Genomic DNA, 20,378 nt, shown 5'->3' with positions numbered 1-20,378 from the left:
GATAAATTGATTCTGCGCAAATGTGAACTAGATGTGTATCGGAATCAATATAAATTTGCCCTTTGGCCTGCTGGAGCGGGTCCATTTTGAATCAATTCATTCGTTATTTTATAGCAAGAAAATGTGATGGGGGCAAATGTAGTATGAACCACACTCCGCTGCTAAACCGATCCATTGGTTTGCATCACAAAGCGATTTATACATGGGAAGGTGGCCTGGGAAAGCCTCCTTGAGCGGGTGCAGAGTGCCTTTCCTTTACCCTGCATGGGTCCCAACAGAAGGAGAGGGTCTGGTTTATATTCTCACTGTCTTGAATATGTCATCATGAGCCTTATTAGCTGCTCCCTTGAGCTGAGTCACAGTAAATGCACAACTACCCTGTTTCCCTGAAAATAAGACATACCCATCAAATAAGCCATAGCAGGACTTCTACGCATTTGTGCAATATAAGTGATACCCTGAAAATAAGACCTAGTGATAAGACGACTTAACTATATTTGAATAAATGTACATTGTTGTACCATACTTAATAAAAATAAGACATCCCCTGCAAATAAGCCATAGTGTTTCTTCCTGAGGAAAAATAAATATAAGAGAGTGTCTTATTTTCGGGAAAACATGGTATGTAGTTCTCATCATCTCCAGACAGCAGGGTGATTAGTTATGCTGGCAAGGGATGATGGGTGCTGGAGTCCAAATTTGAGGAAGGGCACTAGACTGTGTAAGGCAACCTGACAATAACCATTCTTGGTGTCTGCCGTCCAAGTACTTTGTGACTTATGGTGACCCTAAGGCAAACCTATCACAGGGTTTCCTTGGCAAGGTTTGTTCAGAGCAGGTTTGCCAGTGCCTCCCTCTGAGGCTCAGACTTGCTTAAGGTTACCCAGTAGGTTTCCATGCACAATGCACTGATTCAAACTCTGGTCTCCAGGGTCATAGCCAAACATTCAACCCACTACACCACAGCTAGCTCCTATAAGTAACCACAGAGACCCAAATATGTAAAAATGTTAAACACAAAATCACTTCCACTTCCAAGAACCACAACTGCAGACACCAACGCTCAAACAGTAGCTAGGTCTAACATTCATCCATAGTGCCACTATTTAGTAAAAACAACAACAACCTGTACTTACGTTTTTAAACTTTTCCTGTCCTTCCAGTACACAAATGTTTCTGGTCCAGTTGTTGGCAGTTCGTCTTTAGGTCGGCACCCAACCCCTGAACAGCTTACTTTTGTATATTCGAGTAACTGTTTAGGAGACGGAGACCCTGGTAGCTTTTTTTATAGCACATGGACAGCAAGCAACTAATAATAGTAACTTACCAGATAGCTGTAGCAACATGAAATCCAGTCAGTACCAGATCTGTGAAACTACTTGTGTATTCAACTTCTCAGTATTTTGCTAGTGTTCAGAAAGATGGGTCAGACCACTATTAACACCAGTATTTCCACACTTGTAATGGCTCGACTGTTGATGTAATGCAACATGCAAGACAAGTTACTTCTGCTTCTAATTTAGTGTGAATACATATCTGTAAGGATAATTTTAGTGGCTGTCATGAGCTCTTACAAGGCAGGGTGTGGTTGCACTTTCTTGTCCCTTCAAGTCATTTCTGATCTACGGCAACCCTATTACAGGGTTTTCTTGCCAAGATTTGTTCAGAGGGGGTTTGTCATTTCTTCCATTCCAGGCTGAGAGAGTGTGACCTGTCCAGGCTCACCCACAGATTTCCATGAGCAAGAGGGGATTGGAAGTCTGGTTTGCCAGAGTCCCAGTCCAACATTCAAACCACTACACAATGGTGGATATAAGGGTATGATATGTATTCATTATCATTTGTACTTCTGTCTGGATTACCTTCTTTTGTTTCGATTCACTTTCTCTCAAACACCAAGAATGGTAAATGCTTTTAGTGGACTAAAATAAACTAATTCATTTGTTAATTCATTCAATTATTTTTCATCTCCTTCCCACAATTCTCAAAGTGATCTAAAATATTACAGTAAATATTTGTACAGGTGCTATGGAATCTGTGCAGACCAAATACAAAAAAAACACAGTCGTCCCTCCATTTGTGCAGACTTCAAATCCATGTCTCTCACTTACTTGCAAGGGGCAAACGGAGGGACTTAAAATGGGGAGTGCCGCCATTCAAGCCAATGGGGCTTGAATATCAGTGTAATAAATATGTGATCTGCTTCAGTGACAGCCTTTCCTTTCCCTTTCCTTCTTCAAGCTGACTTCTTCTCTTCAGCTAACCACAGCTTCCAATTTTTTTATATATCTTGTTATCTCCTATTTCTCCTACTTTCTGTTCAAGGCTTTGTTTCTCTCCTCTCCTGCAAGCTAATTAACTTTTTAATTTAATTTATACAATGTTGTCTTGTCTGCCTCTCAAATCCTCTTTTTCCAGCCAGTGCAATGCCCCATACTCAGATGTAGCAGGATGAAAATTAAGAGATAAGACTATCCTAGTCTGTTGTCTGCTGTCAGTGGAAAAAGGATAATCATATCTGCGATAAAGAGCCTTGTTGGATACTTGACAATGATGAGCAAAGGAAGTTCTTCAGCAGGGGTGACAGACCTCTCTGTTTTGACTTCTGTTTCGTTTAGAACCTGATTCCAGAATATTCTTGATGCAGCGCAAGTCCACCATATGAGAAAAGTCTGACATCCTCACACACTCCTGCAATAAAGAGCACATTCTTGTAACATACAGCTGCATCCATATTGCAGAAATAATCCAGTTTCACACTACTTTAACTGCCATGGTTCAGTGCTATGTATTTTTGGCCGCACATTCCCCACATCACTTAAATGACATGGAATGAGAAGCCAAATTTGCCGGTGGAAGATAGCGTCGTCAAACAATCTGAGACAGAGAGTACTTGAAGTCAAACTTAGTTAAAAGTAGAAAAACTCTACTCCAATGCCAAATCCGATAAGAAAGAAGGGTAGTGAAAGGCAAAACTGATTGATCAGAAAGCCGTTATAATTTTAATAGTGAAAGCGATTCTAAGAATCAGTTCCTTCAATGCTGCTAAGGTGATGGACAAAAAACTGAGGGAAAAGAATGGGAATGCTAAGGGTATCTACAAGGTGGGCTGAGCTACCACCAAAAAGTCTTCCCTAGCAATTCTAGAAGGTTTCGAATGTATCTGTGCAAGAAAACGCATTTGTGTGATTCACAGAGACCATGATGGATAACTGTAGTTTGCTGTGGTACCAGAACTCTCTGACAGAGAAGGCTCACTGTCTCACAAAACTACAGTTCCTGAATTCCATAGCATTGAGCCATGGCAGTTAAAGTGGTGTCATACTGGATTATTTCTGCAGTGAGGATGCAGCCATATGGGTGGAGGTATGTTACTACCTGTGTTTAGGAGTGCTGATTGGGGGGGGGGGGGGTGTCTGAGTGACAACTGGTGACAAGACGTGAAGGTTGTTGTTCATCAACAGTCTCCATCCAACCTAGCAGAGCTGGAACAATTTTGCCAAAAATGGATAAAAAATGCAGACTTTCTGACAGAGACTAACCCAAGACAATTTGAAGCTCTAACTGTTGTAGGTGGACCTTCTAAGTACTGAGTCAAGGGAGTGAATACCTATGTAACCAACAAGTGCCAATTTGTTTGTTTTCTTAACGTTTGTGCCCTAGTAAAGCTATTTTGCATCTCAACAGTTCCAAGTATCTTGTTTACCTCAAGTAGTAACAATGCCAATTAAATCACTTTCCATTCCAGGCTGTAAAACAACAAAATGTGGAAAAGCCAAAGGGAGTTGAACATTTCTGCCAGTAAAGTTTATTGCAGAGACTGCAGAGAGAAGAGTATATAATCAAGATGACATACTGGATAGAGTATTTCCACTACTGCTAGTATATACCAATCTTAGCAGTAACCAAGCAAAATACCTGGAGCTGGGGTTCATTTAGAGATTTCAGTATCCATGGAGTACTGTTGGAAGTTGTTTGAACTGTGGCTATTTCAGGCTTTAAAAGTTCAAGTCAAGCACCTTGAATTTAGTCCAAATTGTCAGCCAGTGAGTTTTTCTAGGCACAGCTATGATACCAGGAACTAATACTGAAGCTGGGATGATGGAAGTATGGAGAGGTAGATCAGGTGGTCATGTTAAACCTGTTTTTGAGTAGGTTCACAGTTTGGAGGAGTGAGTTGTGAGGTAATTGAGTGTAAAACTATTTTTCTGCAAAAGCACATGATAATCTGTACAGATGGTTCAAGAACAGCATTTCCTGTACAATGTCATATTTCAAAATTTTCTGATGTTCAGGTCAATCCCTCTCACCAACAGATGTAATTAAACTGAGCACACCTAAACAATTCTGATGGGAGTAATGTTTCCTAATTACTTGGCTATCAAATTCACTGTCTATTAGAATCAAGTACTTTTTATTTTATGTAGTATGAGGCTGGGCACAGGATGCATCCACCAAAATAATTCTGACTGGGTAATGCTTCCTGATGTCCAGGTCATGTACCAGTCTCATCAAAGCCCCTTCTTTCCCATTATATGTCTGGATCTCTTTCATTAGCTAATGAACCTGTTTCAATTCTACAACATATTTCAAACTCAGAAAGTATAAAAAAGAGTAAACTCAATTAAAGAAATGTCAAAATTAATTAAACAGCTTCATTTATATACTGCTTCATACTGAACTAACAGTGTCTAAGCGGTTTACAGCTGTAAGCTAATTGCCCCAACAATCTGGGTACTCATTTTAGCAACCTCCTTGGAAGGATGCAAGCCTGAGTCGAGCTTCAGCCCTTTTGCTGGTATTGAACTCACAACCTTATAGTTATGAGTGAGTAGCTGCAGTACAGGCATTTAACCACTCTGCCACCAGGGCTCTTTTAAACTAAGGAAAAATGTTTACATTCCTTTAAAAAAAATCTGTACAGATCATTTGCTTGTAGTAGATGAGCAATACAAAAGATCTGAGTCATTACAAAACCTTCTACTCAAATATATGTTACCACTGGCTACACCTACCAAGTTCCTATACATTATTTCCTGACCAACATTTCATATAGTTTGGTAAATTCTCAATTTATAGACTTTGATACCAGTTATAATCTTTCAAAAATACTTTCAAGGACTAACCTTATTGTATAGCATTCATACAGAAAAATGTATCTGTAGTAGTTTCCGTAGTCCCTGTCTAAATCAAACCTTAGACTTTTAAAAAAAGACACAACAATTAAAATGATAAAGGAACATATATTTATGTTTGTTGTGTGATTATCTTTTTTGAAATACATTTTTCTTCTTAAAAATAGACTTCCAATGTTACATTCAAACAAGACAAGGTTCTAGCTTATACACAAGTAGTATAAAGTTTTAAAAGCTCTCTAAATTGGAGGGGATTAAACCAATTTTCAAATTGTTTTAAAACAATTTTTAAGGCCTCACTAGACTTGGATTTCAAACCATAAAAGATAAGTAAAGAGTAATTTACACAGAAGTGTGTGAATGAACACTTAAGTTTAGTAAAAATGCCTACAGAATGGCATTGTTTTCTAAATGCTGAATGTATATATTTATTCAGCTACATTATAAATGATAGCTTACACATGAAAAATCTTGAGACAAAGTTAAATCATTTGTCACTGCACATAGTATTTTATTGCACATGTCACTTGAGACAAAAAAGATGCATAACTTGGCAAACATATGGCCAGACAGAGCTTTTAAAACTTTCTACTAAGTAATTATGTAAACCTTTGAGACACAGTTACTATACCACATATATCCATATCACTTTCAGTTACAAATAATTTATCCGAGGCAAAAGTACAGTATTTTCAAAAATAAATTTAACTTATTAATTTAAAACAGGTTGGGACATAGATACAGTGACTGTTGAGATATATTATACAGTAATGTTTTAAGCAATGATTTCCATATTTTTAAACCTCCCTGAGACCATATTTAACAACACTGTAGATTTTCAGGTACTTGCTTAGAAAGAAACAGAAGCAATGGTAGGTTTCCTTGAGGAAAGGCAAAAATTGTGCTCATGTTAAGAATAAGAATAAAAAAAGGATCTTATTGTACTTTTGCTTCCAAAAGGCTACCAGTTGTTGTGGTTCCACATGCGCTCACACAGCCACTGACATGTCTTAGTGAGTCGGTTCCAAGGTATGCCAGGAGAAGTTCAGTATGCCGAATTAACAACTGCATAAGGTCTTCAGTTAGGTTGTCTACTGTTGAAAATCGCACCTTTTCGAAGTCAAATATGTCCTTCAGGAAATAAAGAACTTGATCCTAGTGAAAATAAAGGCATAGCAAATTCAGTTATTTATGAGTAGCTTGCAGTTCTTAGACTCATTACAAAAACATTTACGTATTTCTACTTTATTTGTTTATTGTTGTTAGTGTACAATAAATACTCTTAAGGTAATGAAATTCCATACCTTAAAGAAGCTGCACAATTCATACAGAGAATTTCGAGGACCCAGGAAGCCCCATGCCAGAACAGGACTAATGTGCTCACAAATAGCGTAGAAATGTGCAAAGAAACCATCAGGAATCTGGAGATAGAATTTTAAAAATTTAATCATTAACAATACATAATTGTTTCCTTAAATTAACCTATTAACTTTGGAATACTATACATATTTATCAGAAATAGGTCCCAATGAACTCAAGGTCCCAATGAACATGCACTGGGTTCAGCTGCAAAGGTTGCAGTCCTACAGTGACTGGGGCTACATCTGCACTCACTGCAGAAATAATCCAGTTTGACACCACTTTAACTGGCATGAGTCAATGATATGAAATTCTGGGAACTGTAGTTTTGTGAAATACCGTATTTAGCCTTCTCTGTTAGAGAGCTCTAGTGCCACAACAAACTACAAAACTACAAAATCCCTGAATTCAATAGCATTGAGCCATGGCAATTAAAGTGGTTTCAAACTGGATTATTTCTGCAGTGTGAATGCATCCTTAATTAAGAGTAAGGATTATCAAACTCAGTGGGCTTTACTTTTGAGTAGACCTGTATGGCATAACTAAAAAGTCATTTCACAAAAGGGTGGCCTTTTTTACAGTACATTTATATTCAATATTCAATAATGTGAGCTGAATCTGTTTCACCATGTTTCTAGCAAATCTTTTATAGTTTTATACATAGAACACAGATCAGTTTTTGTCATGGACTAAAATAATTCCAGTTGTAACTTTTTTTCCTTATATAATTTATTCCTAACGTCTTGATATGTTTTCAATAAAATGGTAAATATAGTTTTTATACCTACCGTAAACTTCTGTGCATAACTGAACATTGAAGCTGCTCCAATTATCTTAAAATGGCCAACACTTATGGATGTGAATGAAATACATTTTAATGCAGAAGAATATTTGATAATTGTTTTTTCCTGATAAATAATGAAAATGATATTTGTTTCTTTTAGCTACCTGTGGATGTAACATGACAAATATTTTGGCCATTTTTATCTCTAGTCAAAGAAAGTTTATCATGTTGAGTAATATGGCATGGCTACTCATGAATAATCTTCTCAGCTTTTCATGGTTGGATCATTAACTAATGGGATCTCATGATACTCAGGTCACCTTTCCTTTTAGGTGCCACGAGGGGGAATGGTACATACCGATTGAGGCTTGAACCACTGTACAGTTTTCTTCCTAATACAAATTGCTTGCACATTCAAAAATTATGAGATTTCATACCTCTCTTTTCATATTCCTGAAGTCTTATGATTTATTGTAATGGTATATGTTACTCACAGTTGAGTCAGGCACTATCTCATAGCTGTGCTGATCTCTAGTTGTACTCATCACAGATTACAGCTCTGGATAATGACCATTATCTTTACAAATATAATACTGAAAACTGACCTTCATTTTTTGCTTTTTTTGTTTCAGGACTGACCAGCAACTGGAAGCCACAGCCTATAGAAAGAAACAAAAAAGGTGTTTATACAGTTGGAATAGTTCCTCTTTATAAATAACATAAAATATCCCATCTGTTCTCCTGATTTTATGACATTGTGTGATTAGGAGTTCTGTAATATTATTTAACACTGTACCACTATTAAATGTAAAATAATACAGTTGGCCCTTAGTATCTGCTGGGCTTTAGTTCCAGGACCACCCATGGATACCAGAATCAAATCCCATTATATACAGTGGCATAGTAAAAGGGTGTCCTTTATATCAAATTGCAAAATGGATGCAGAATCCTTGGATAGGGAGGGCTGATTACAAAACTCATAATTACAGGAGAAAATCAGGAGAAAACTGAGATATTTTATGTTATAATGGATCACTATTACATGGCAACCTAAATACCCTAATATTTTATGTTCTATAACTATTACATGGCAACCTCAAAGCTTAAAGGCAAAGGCACCAGATCCTGTCTGATTTTGGAAGCTAAACATCCCCGATTAGTACTTGGATGGGAGACTGTCAACAAATACTATATGCTGTAGGTCAGGGGTAGGCAACCTGCGGCCCGCGGGCTGGATGCGGCCCGGCAAGGCCTTGGGACCAGCCCCAGCTCGGTCCTGCCGCCGATTGCCACCGGGGCCTTTGGCGTCTCGCGCAAGGGGCATGGTGGGGCAGTTGTCTATAGAAGCCTCAGAAACATGCATTTATCTTGACATTTTTTTAAAAATCAGCATTTTTTTCATGTGTCCTCCATTTTTTATTTAAAAAATGCCCTCCATTTGAAAATTTTGTCCTACATTTGTCCTGGTTTATTTATTTATTTAAAAATTATTTAATTATTTATTTTTTGGCTTTGGCCCCCCAGTTGTCTGAGGGACAGCAACCCGGCCCCCAGCTCAAAAGGGTTGCCTACCCCTGCTGTAGGTTATATTTGAGAGGAAGGGACTGGAAAATCCACCTCTAAGTATTCCTTGCCTAAGAAAACCCTATGAAATTCATGGCGTCGCTGTAAGTCAACAGGTGGGGCACACACGTACACATACACACACAATTACATATTTAAGAAATGGCCTACATTTGTTGCTATGATACGTTAGTTATTTGCTCTGATTTACATCTCTCTGTAGCCCATGGGCTCAGAGCAGCCTATGGCAGTTGTTCTGAAAATGTTACTAGCCCTGCCCCCTGGACCCCTATGAGCATCCTGTCTACTGCTGAAGTGTGTTGTACAATATTTTCTGCAGCACTGGCCATTTGTGAAGGATAGGCGAATGGGTATAGCTAGTGGGTGCTAATGTTAGTTTTCAAGTCCCATAGAATACATCAGTATACCAAAAAGGAATGGTTACTTCTGAACTATGTAAAATCTCTCTATTTTAACACCTTTGGCAGGCTGGGGGGCTGAATGTCCATGCCAAACAACAATGAGAGGCCACACATGCCTCCCAAGTGGCATTTTTTTAAAAATAAGAAAGCTTCCAGCAGTGGCAAACATTTTACCCTCTTTTTTTTAGTGCTGGCTGGAGAGGTGTCAGTATGTGTGCCGCACTTTTCCTACCTCTGTTCCAAAAGATTAGGAACATAGTTTTCTAAAATTAGGTTACAATTTTATATGTAGCTTTCAAATAATTTGATTTGAAGAAGTCTCCAAAACACAGGAAGTTTCATTCTGTTCATTAGTGTTAACAGCTCTAAAAGCAGGCATAATCTATCATTTATTTGTTCTTGCCTACTTGGGGGAGCATACTTAAAGAAAAAATTCTTGTGAAATATATGGCTTTTAGTTATATGGCATTTAATATACTCTTTCTTTTGTCCTTTTCTAACTCTATTACAGCTGAAACTCAATATTCCCAGAATTTTTCATGTGAAAAGTTTAAAAAACAACAACAGATGTATCTGTACCCATAAAAAAACATGAACCGAGGCATATATTTTTGATTTGATCACTGCAGTAAAAAAGAAAGAAAGAAAAACCCTCCTCCAAAGGGGAAAATACTTTAAATACTTTTTGAACCAGCTAAGCAGTTTTGTCCTAATAAGGCTTGGGATAATACAATATACAGATGGCAAACCTAGACTTTTGTCTCCCATAGGGCATAACAGAATTTGAATGGAAAGGAAAGGAATGCTCCTTTTAGTACTAGGAGGTAAAATGCTACTGACAAAAATCCATTTAGATATACACAAAATGGATAACCAAGAGAGAGAGAAAAAGGACTCTGAGCATTGATGTCAGCTTCCTCTAATGTATTCTTCTTCCACAACATTAGACTAATGGGCTAAGTATGACCTCTTCATGGAATCCAGATATACATTGTTCACTCCCCTTTTAACTCTTCTTTGTCAAGAAATCTACTGCCTACCCAAATTGAATGAAACAAGGGGCGGTCATCAGCATATTTGTACAGCTTTTCCTCTTTCTGGATTCAGAATCATACATGGTGGGCTTGGTGCCCATTCTATTAGTCTGCTACAGAGATGTGACAAGTTCCTATGGCTAGCACAGATGTGTGCAGAATTAAGGAATATAGGGACAGAATCATGTAGATGTGTAGGAATAAAGTATATAAAGGAGGGGCAAGACTAATTTTCACTCCACGCATCCACAGGAGATCATGCTATCCCATTTGTAGCGGAAAAAAATGCAACCAGGAATCAATTTTGATTTCCAGGGGTTTTCGATGTTTTGGAGGGGTTTGCAAGTGCTTAAAACAAACTGTCACTTGTCAATAATATTTTGGCAGTACTTTTTCATTCCATTATGCAGTGGGAAGCAGGGTCTTTGAAGGGTTGGAAGGGCCACAGCTGTCCATGGGCCATATCCTCCACCCCTGATCTAAAGGGCTGAACTGAGAATTCGGGTGAGAAGCCAAGTAGAGTGGTAATTTAAAAGAAAAGAGAAAAGGGAGATAATAGTAAATGATATAGACTGGGGTGGTAAAGAAAGAAAAGGATGGTCAAAAGAATGGGCATGTAGAGAGAACACAGCTTACAAGAAAGACACATAAATGTATCCTATAGGATGCCGAGACATAAGAGATCATTCTACATGGCAGAAAGATAAAAAAGAAAGAAAGAACAAAGAAGAGTATGTTATGGTACACAGGGGGGATGTATTACATGTGTAACACCCCCCCCCAATTCCTTTCTTTTGTTGACATGGAAAGGAGGGAATGGGGAATATGAGATGTGGGAACTGGGAAGGGGATGTGGGTAGCAGAAAAACTCTGCATCAATGGTCTCTGTACACCCTGCAGTAAACAACATATTTTGTCCACTGAACAAGAATCTTCAAAAGGTTAAATACATGTTCATGGCAGCTCTATAACCTGTATTCTGCCAATTTTGCTTATAGAGCCTTCTTAAGAGCTTGGTGCTCAACTGACATGGATCTCACTTTTAGAAGATTATTGCACTGCTGAAAAAAGTTTCTTACTGCTGCTGTAATTCAAGCTTCATTCATGCTGTACCCTGGTGTTATCACACGGCTTTTCTCCCAGAAACTGCCATCCGGGTACAGCCCAGCTCCAATGCGGCTCCCTGTACTCAACTGAGTGGCCATTTTCCAAAGTCAGTCCTGACTTTGAAAAATGGCTGCTGAAGTGAGTTCAGTGGGATAATCTCCTTACTTTTAAGTGATCAGGAATGGACCTAGTGCAGGGTGGGGTGTACCTATACATTCACATCCCATTCTTATTTTAGTTCTTTGCATGTTCAGAACACCTGAACAGCACTAAAGTGACTTAGCACTCGAGTTAATAATATATAAGAGTGGCTTTAGACTTATTTGAGTTGTGTGTCTGTTCTCATAGCTAAAGCTTTACTCCCTCTCTTTCCAATAGTTATAATACAACTAAAGCTATTGAAGTCTACAGGATCTTTAAATTAACTTGATGATTTAAATTGCCAATCATAGAACATAACAATGCTTAACTTTCTCTAAAAGGGTTCAGCGAGTTGAAGGAGATCGAAACAAAGAAGAAACAGAATCCTTGTTATGCTAGAGATTTTTTATGGTCAATATCACACCAGTGCTGACTGACAGTGTTCTTGCCAGTGGGACAGTGAACCCACCTTGGGTCCAAACTTTAAAGATTTATCCAAGATGCTGAAACATAACCACAAACCAGGTTCAGTAGCTTGAATAGTTCCTTTAAAATTATGGATGAAACCCAGGGATAATTGACCGTTCACCTGACTGCTAGCATGGGAAGACACACCTTTTATCTCTTACCGTCTAGATTGCCAAAAATCTACTACAGAAATATTCCCAGTGCCACAAATCCTGTTCTTCAGACAGAAACAGTTCTTTCAATGGAGCTGTCCTATTCAGTCCTGGCTTATAGCCATATAGCGCTTCCCCGCTGAAAATGTGGAGACTAATAAAAGCAATTATAGAACTAAAATGTTTATAAAACAGTGAACTGTGCAGAGAGCAGTAAGGATTTTTGGCCAGTTAATAGGGTGCTCTTACTCCCTCCATATTCAAGAACAAATAGTACTTATGAATGTCATGTGCTCAGAACACGTTGAGATGCCCATTATGTTCCTGACCTGTCTGTGAACATGTAGAGGCATCTGGTTTTGCTACTGACAGAAACAGAATGCTGGGTCAAAACAGCTACAGTCTAGCCTAGCAAGACAATCCATAATATTTAAGTGAAATCCCCTCCTTAAAACAGGCATCCTAGCTTGGGAATTTGTCATGAAGGAGAAGACTAGAGAACCACTGGTAATCACAGAAAACACCCATCTCTGTGTGTGTTTATATATGTGTGTCTGACCATCTTGGCGTCTCTCTCTCTCTTTATCTCTCAATCTGTGAACATATATGCACATGGGATGAGGGTGGGAATTAATGGCTGCCTGCCTTGTAATATCTTGTTCCAGCAGCACACAAAGACACAATTAAATATGTATATACTTTCTGAAAAAATTAAAAGGCAACACACAAAAACAATTTTAAACCAGCAGAACCTAAACTAAAACAACAAGCAATATGAAGATCTAAAAGTATCACATAGTTAAGAATATTTTAGAACGTGGCCATCTTGAGTGCCATACCAGGAGAAAGTTGTTGTCGTTGTGCGCCTTCAAGTCATTTCTGACTTATAGCAACCCTAAGAGAAAACTATAATGGGTTTTTCTTGACAGAAATTATGTAGAGGAGGTTTGCCCCTTACTTCCTCTGAGGATGAGAGAGTGTGACTTGCCCAATGTCAGGCAAGATATAAATTAAGACAAGATCTAAATTAAATCAATAAAATAAAAATTGCATGGCAGCATATATACATAGATAGTATGGCAGCATAAATAGAAAGTGGAAAGTAAAAGGATGGATAGAATAAAATAGAAAGGCATAAAGCAGTTGCTAGAGTAGGTGTCAGGCAGACTTTTCTGGCAAGTACATTCTTTAACTGAGGGGCTACAAGTTTGCATCTACACTGCAGAAATAATCCAGGTTGACACCACTTTAACTCCAGGGCTCAATGCTATGGAATTCTGGGAATTGTAGTTTGTTGTGGCACCAGAGCTCTCTGACAGTGAAGGCTAAATGTCTCACAAAACTACAGTTCCCAGAATTCCATAGCACTGAATCATGGCAGATAAAGTGGCATCAACCTGGACTATTTCTGCAGTGTGGATGAAGGCTACTACTTATAGGATATTCTCATATAGCCACTCACCATGTCTCAGTATATGAGGTACTCTGCATTGAGCTTCTCTTATCAGGTTACAGCTCAGGTAAGAATTTATGGTAAGACTTGATTGCTCCCATACTGTAGCCCCAAGGTGTAGAAGACTTTATAGGTTAAGAGCAAATGGAAAACAATGATGCTGATACAATATTGGTCAGCCAGCTTGAGTTCTTACTGTAGCATTTGATACTAACTAAAGTTTCTAGGCCATTTTCAAAGCCAGCTCCAGGCAAAACATATTGCATTAATCTAGGCAGGATTAGCAAATGGAACTCTCAAATCAGATTGAAGAAGAATCATCGTCTTGTTTCTTTTCAGATCATCTAAAATGTGTAGGCAACACATGGCACTGAGTAATTCATTGCACATGAGCTTTAGGACCTGCAGAAAACTGTTACTGAAATTTGGGAGCAAACCACTAAAGGGCATGACAAGAAAAGGAAAATTCTTGCTTTAAAAAAAGCTTTTGTGGTTTGCTGTTCAGTTCTGAAAGGGTGCGGCGCATAACATTTGAAAGTGGGGAACTCACCTCAGCCAGCAATATTGCCCATCTCTGTTATAAATCTATTTAAGTAAGGTCAAACCTGGAATACAAGCCTAAGCTGGCAGACATTTTTCTGTACCAGAGTATCTCTAGTGATGAACATGGATCTACAAGCATCCCCCAAGCTAATATTTGTTCCTCTAGCAGTGGTCCCCAAACTGTGCTCTTTAAGGTATTTTGGACTTCAGCTCCCAGAATCCCACATTATTGTCCAACATGGCTGAAGCTTCTGGAAGATGAAGTCCAAAATCTCTTAAAAGAGCACAGTTTGGGGATCACTGCATCTATGGCAACACATCTTCTACAACAGGTTGAACACTATTCATCTGGACAGATGAGCCTTTCATGTTATATGAACTGATCTTTAGTTTTATTAGCCTTTATCCAGTCTACTAGTGACAAAAATTATTTGTATGTAAGATATACAAATGTACTCTTTGTACATTAAGCAGTACAAACTGTGAAAAAATATAGCAAAAAACTTGACAAAAATACCTGTCTGCTCAGTTATTTTACCTCAGGTTCCTAAGTGAGTGGACACTAAGTAAAAACTGTGTAAAACTCTCTGAATACATTCATGAATAACTGTTGACAGTTTGGAAAGGTTGTCTACTTTGGCTACAATACATATCACTTTTATACAGTGGGCAAATTGATTGATCAGAATTTCATGTACATACTGTATTCTTAAACTGTTTAAACATGTAAATAAAAGGACCTCTATTTTTCCATATATACAATATGGTTACTATATTTTATTATACAAAGTACTAAGCACTGCAGCTAGATCCAAATTATTGGATTAGTTTGGACTGCAGGTAGAACCAAATTATTGATTAGTTTTGAAATGTATTTGCAGTCCTGATAGTCAGTATTTGCAATAATAATAATGTATATTATAAAGTTCTAGACAAGCAAAAGTATATCAGACACACTTTTAAGCTACAATACAGTTTCCTCAATATTTAAAATTTATTGAGAATGCAGTTACTAAATTCAGTTCCACTCTATAGATTCTGGAAAAATCTATGGAAATATTGAAACACAGAATAAAGAACATACTTACCGTTTCTTTGAAGGATGAATTCAGCCAATGGTTGTTAACCACATTCTGTATAGACATAGGTGGATTCTCTAAATCTTCAAAGGAATCCATTAATATGAAGTCCAGAACAACATCATAGAAATTTAGATGTTTTACCTACATTTGGATATTATGTAATTAATGAAAATTATTCCACACGTTTAATAATAACTATTTTATATTGAATTAGAAAAATCACATCATAGTGAAACTATTCCATTGTTTAAATAAACCAACTAAAATCATTCTGTTCTAATCATTCTATTGTCTAAAAAACCAACTAAAAATAACAGAGTGGATACTTTCCAATAATGACAAAAATCAGGATCAATATTTAAATAATCTCTTCCGGTAAGCCTTCTTAGACTGACCTCCCTTACTTTGTCGCCGATTGCCCTCCCTATCCTAAATTGTCTCTCTTCAACTCATCTTTTTAACTATTTTTAAATTGTATTTTATTAGTTAATATTTTTCCTTTGGTGGGAGGAATGGAAATTATTATTATTATTATTATGTACATTTGCTTTTACTATGTATTTTATTGTATTAATTGTATTTCTGTAACCCGCCTTAATCTGTAGGGAGAGGTCGGACATAAATACATTATTATAATTATTGTTATAATTATTTTATTAAATTGCAGTGCAAAACAGATAGCAATTACAAACCACTTAATGGAAGTAAAAAGTATAGTTGTTGTTGTTAGCTGCTTTCTTAAGAAATAAAATGTATACTTGCAAATGAAATATATTATAAATGGAATATAAAATAGGTACATGAAATATACTTACTCCACAAGCAGCAAGTTCCATTTCAGTACTAGCCCAATGATCTGCTTGCTCTAAGAAAGTGATCATTTCATCAAATACTTCTTCAAATTTATTTGGGTTCTGTAAAATAAACAATAAATAACAAGCAAGTTATATATGATTTAGTTCTTAACATTAAATGGCAGTTCATTTTCATCTGATGGCACAATTGGGCTGTATACATACTACAGGATTATCCAGGCTGACATCACCTTAACTGCCATTGCCCGATGCTATGGAATTCTGAGAACTGTAGTTTGTTGCGGCACCGCAGTTCTCTCACAGAAAAGGCTAAATGTCTCACAAAACTACAATTCCCAGAATTCCATAGCATTGGGCCATGGCAGTTAAAGTGCTGTCAACCTAGACTATTTCTGCAGTGTGGATGCTGCCTTGGAAACATTTTATTATGACAATTGGGATGGTTCTGCTCCATTAACTGGAATTGCTGTACAAGTGGAATTCCACATAGGAGTATAAAGTGCACCCACTGTGCATGTAAGTACCTTCATCAACAGCTGTGTCCAAGAACTAATACCGAATACCTCTACTATACATGGGCCTGCTTTGTACTTGTAGAAAGCGTTTTCACATTCAGTTCTCCAAATTGAAAATTGAAATACATTTTAATTATTTCTCTTTGGGAATCAAGAGTGTAAATCTTTTTGTACATTTAATACACCTTGTAATTAAATATTTGTTTTATTCAATAATTTGTTTAGAGAGACAGACTGACAGATACACAAACATAAAAATGAAATGTGTCATTTAAGTTATTAAAAATGTAGTTTACCTTTCTTGCTCTTGCAATTAAAGCACACAAAATTTTCCTACCACTTTCTGCAAGAAATACTCTATTTGCAGTATCTGAAAGGATAACCTGTAAAGAATCACCAGTCATTAGAAAACTAGACATTTTAACTCCTTGTTTCACATCCAAACTCATTACAAGCCAAATGTACAAGATCACTTACGTAAGTTCTGACTCATAACATATTGAAATCACTTCCAGCCAGTCCTCCCTGAGAACCTGCCCTTTCCCAAGTAAATCTATATTTGCAAGAAAGGCAGAGTACCAGTGGCAGGGAGACTTAATCAAAATCCTTAGACCTCTTACCCTTAAGCTGTGGGAAAATGGCCTCCAAAGCTGCTGCTATTGGCCTCTGTTTCCTTATCGATATAGATTTCCTTGGGAAAGGTGGAGATGGAAAAAATGCTCAACCCAGTTTTGCCGATGCTTTAAAGATTTCATAAAGAATACTATCACACATGCACCTTAACAGTCCCTTATATTTCATCAAATATTCCTGGAGTAATTTCAGAAAGAGTTAATCACCACTACTGTACTGGGTGGTGGTTGGTATTATTCCCTAAAACTCCAATTCAACACTGTTATAGTATGCCAGAAGCATATATTTTCTGGGAGTCCAATTTTATGTATATCAGCCATGCAACAGCTGCTTTGACTCTCACACTGGGAGAAAGACAGCATATAAATAAAGTAAATAAATAAAGTAAATGAACATTTAATGTACAGTTTTGCATTGCAGGACATGATTAACAATAAGCTTTAAAAGTAATAGTGCTCAATACCCAAGGAGTAATACACTAAGAAGCTGTCCCAAGGAGTTGTATAGCTCCATCTAAGAGTTCTTACACAGCATGCCTAGCAAAAGTCACAACATTATGGTTGAGCAGTTGGACTGTCCCTGTTATATACAGTGGGCCCTTGGTATCCACTGGGATTTGGTTCCAGGACCCCACCCCTCCATGGATAACAAAATCCGTGGTTGCTCGAATCCCATTAAATACAATGGCATAGCAAAATGGTGTCTCTTATTTAAAATGGAAAAGCATGGTTTGCTATTTGGAATATATATTTTTTGAATATTTTCAAGCTGTGGATGCTTGAATCTGTGGATAAAAAATCTGTGGATAAGGAGGGCTGACTGTATTCTAGTTTTTACTGAATACCTTCATGAGTTTCACTGGTAAATTAGTTATAATAAAAGCACAGGGCTTTCTAGATCACCCTTTCCCAGTTTCTCTCCCTATTGTTGTTGACCCACGTCTCATAATTCCAGCAACCATAGCCAAAGTGTAGGTCATAGTAATAGTAGTCTAACATCTGCATACCTACAGTTGGGAAAAGTCCCATTTACTTGAAAAGCAACTTTATCTAAAAACTGGACTTTTTACCTGAAAAGCTTGTCGAATGCAGTGAAGCTTAGCAAGAAAATCGCTGTCCCCCAAACACTCCAGCATTTCAGTCCTACAAATAAAAAAAATTTGTAAGCTAACATTTGAAACATAGTGGAAGACTTGCACTTTAATTCCAGAAATTGTTCATGTTGTATGTGAGGTCGAAGGCTTTCACATCCAGCATCTATAGTTTTCTGTGGGTTTTCCAGGCTATATGGCTGCATTCTGGAAGAGTTTGTTCCTGATGTTTTGTCTGCGTCTCTGACTGGCATCTTCAGATGGTGGTGGCATGGAAATATGTGGGGTTTACTGTATATACTGTGTGAACCTTGGTTGGGAGGAAGTGATTTACATGTTAATCTGTGCGATGGTCTGTTGTTGAATGGCAAGGTCTCATGGTGGGAGGATATGTGGAAGGATATATGTGTCAATTTAATTAGCAATCCAAAAAACTATCGATGCCGGCCATGAAAGCCTTTGATTTCACATTAGCAATCCATTGTCTGCGGGGAAACCCTCCGACCCGGAGTGGTGTTCATTAGCCTGCACTGAGTCATATTCTCCCACCCTGAGGCCTTGCCATTCAGCAACAGACCATCACACAGATTAACATGTAAATCACTTCCTCCCAACCAACGTTCATACAAGTATATATACAGTATACCCCACATACTTCCATGCCACCACTCTCTGAAAATGCAAGACACAAATGCAGGTGAAACATTAGGAACAAACTCTTGCAGAACATGGCCAAATAGCCTGGAAAATCCACAGTAAACTATGTTCATATTCCGTTCATATTTTTGAATATTTGCAGTTATCAGGAAAAACACAGAAATACTCAGTACCGTAAGATGCGTGAATAAATCTTGCCCTCCTCTGCCAAACGCATAGCTTCTTCATATAATGGACAATGGCAAAAGGAATCCAGATTATAAGGGTTTCGGCTTTCTTTGTGTTCTGTAAGCTAAAAAAGAAATTTTTTAAGGACTGGCAATAACTCAGAACAGGTACGCTTTAAATTGCAGATTTAATGTTTCTCTTCCTGAAACATGTAAAAGAAAAATGACAGTGACACACTAGGCCATAGACTTGCCACTGTGCAACAACTGCTGAGCTCTTAAGATTGCTCAAGTGCTTTTGTGGCACATTCCAGAAAAGCCAATGCAAGTAATTCAAGTGTGTGTGTGTGTGTGTGTGCACGCAAGTGCAGAGGAATAATTTACAAGTGATCTTCTAATTATATCTTTCCAAAGGAGGGATTAATAATGAAGGAATAAGAACATACAGAACTTCAAGACAAGGCAATTAAGTTCCTGGTCATAAAAAAAGAAAACTGAGATAGTCCACATTTTGTGTTGGGATGGATTGAACAAAACGCCCACACAGCGATCACTCTAAAGGACTCCAGTTATATATTGCATAGTTAAAAAACAGAGAGAGGGGAGGCGATTGTTTTAACTATTACATCAAGTAAAGGTAAAAACACTGTGGGGGTAAATACAACTAACAATGTAAAATCACTTCCACACAAATCACTCCCATGATAGTTCAGCATGTTCTTAAGCAACTTTGCATCAGTGTCATACTATGTTTACAAAAGCTTTACATTCCATGCAGCTTATAATTACCTATAAAGCCCTAAATGGTTTGGGCCCAGGGTACTTGGAGGACCGACTCCCCCCATATAATCCGCCCCACACACTCAGGTCAGCCGGGAAGAATCTGCTGAAGGTCCCAACTGTGCAATATGTGGTGACCTCGCAAAGGGCCTTTTCCATCTCGGCCCCAAAAATGTGGAACAACCTTTCCGACGAGCTCCGTTCCACCACCTGCCTGGATCTTTTCAGAAAGAACCTTAAGACCTTTTTCTTTCTTTCACCAAGCTTTCCCCCCATGAGATCTGACATTATGCCCTCTCCCCCTATTGTGTAATGATTTTCACAATGTTTTTGGATCAATTCAACCAAGCTGGCTGTGTAATAGTTTTTAATATGATCTTTTTTACATTGTTTTTATTGATATGTATGTATTTTTATGTTGAATTTTAATCTGTAAGCCACTTTGATCATCATGGAAAAGCAGGATAAAAATAAAATC

General features: G+C 37.7%; 2 protein-coding genes across 15 annotated transcripts in view; both read right to left on the bottom strand.

The window, feature by feature from the left end:
• NEXN (nexilin F-actin binding protein) overlaps positions 1–1,382 on the bottom strand; it is a 44,563-nt gene extending 43,181 nt beyond the window's left edge. For 7 of the 12 annotated variants that reach the window (XM_042465982.1, XM_042465991.1, XM_042465987.1 and 4 more), the window contains exon 1: positions 1,137–1,285. The gene's annotated coding sequence lies outside the window, so the exon portion shown is untranslated. Of the gene's footprint in view, positions 1–1,136; positions 1,286–1,327 lie in introns of those variants that run through there. The other 5 variants (XM_042465984.1, XM_042465990.1, XM_042465983.1 and 2 more) reach the window with 2 other exon arrangements.
• Positions 1,383–5,223: 3,841 nt separating this feature from the next.
• Positions 5,224–20,378, bottom strand: part of MIGA1 (mitoguardin 1) — a 52,159-nt gene continuing 37,004 nt past the window's right edge. For 2 of the 3 annotated variants that reach the window (XM_042464062.1, XM_042464061.1), the window contains exons 9-16: positions 19,127–19,245; positions 18,276–18,348; positions 16,870–16,956; positions 16,059–16,157; positions 15,250–15,384; positions 7,884–7,937; positions 6,440–6,556; positions 5,224–6,290 (exon numbers count right to left, since the gene is read on the bottom strand). In XM_042464062.1, coding sequence (XP_042319996.1) covers positions 6,072–6,290; positions 6,440–6,556; positions 7,884–7,937; positions 15,250–15,384; positions 16,059–16,157; positions 16,870–16,956; positions 18,276–18,348; positions 19,127–19,245 — 903 coding nt within the window. In that variant the 3' untranslated portion in view covers positions 5,224–6,071. Of the gene's footprint in view, positions 6,291–6,439; positions 6,557–7,883; positions 7,938–13,553; positions 13,744–15,249; positions 15,385–16,058; positions 16,158–16,869; positions 16,957–18,275; positions 18,349–19,126; positions 19,246–20,378 lie in introns of those variants that run through there. The other variant, XM_042464063.1, reaches the window with a different exon arrangement.

This window comes from Sceloporus undulatus, chromosome 4, assembly GCF_019175285.1.
Source record: "Sceloporus undulatus isolate JIND9_A2432 ecotype Alabama chromosome 4, SceUnd_v1.1, whole genome shotgun sequence".
NCBI lineage: Eukaryota > Metazoa > Chordata > Lepidosauria > Squamata > Phrynosomatidae > Sceloporus > Sceloporus undulatus.
The sequence above is the reverse complement of the archived record's forward strand: the minus strand, read 5'-3'. Positions and strand labels throughout refer to the sequence as shown.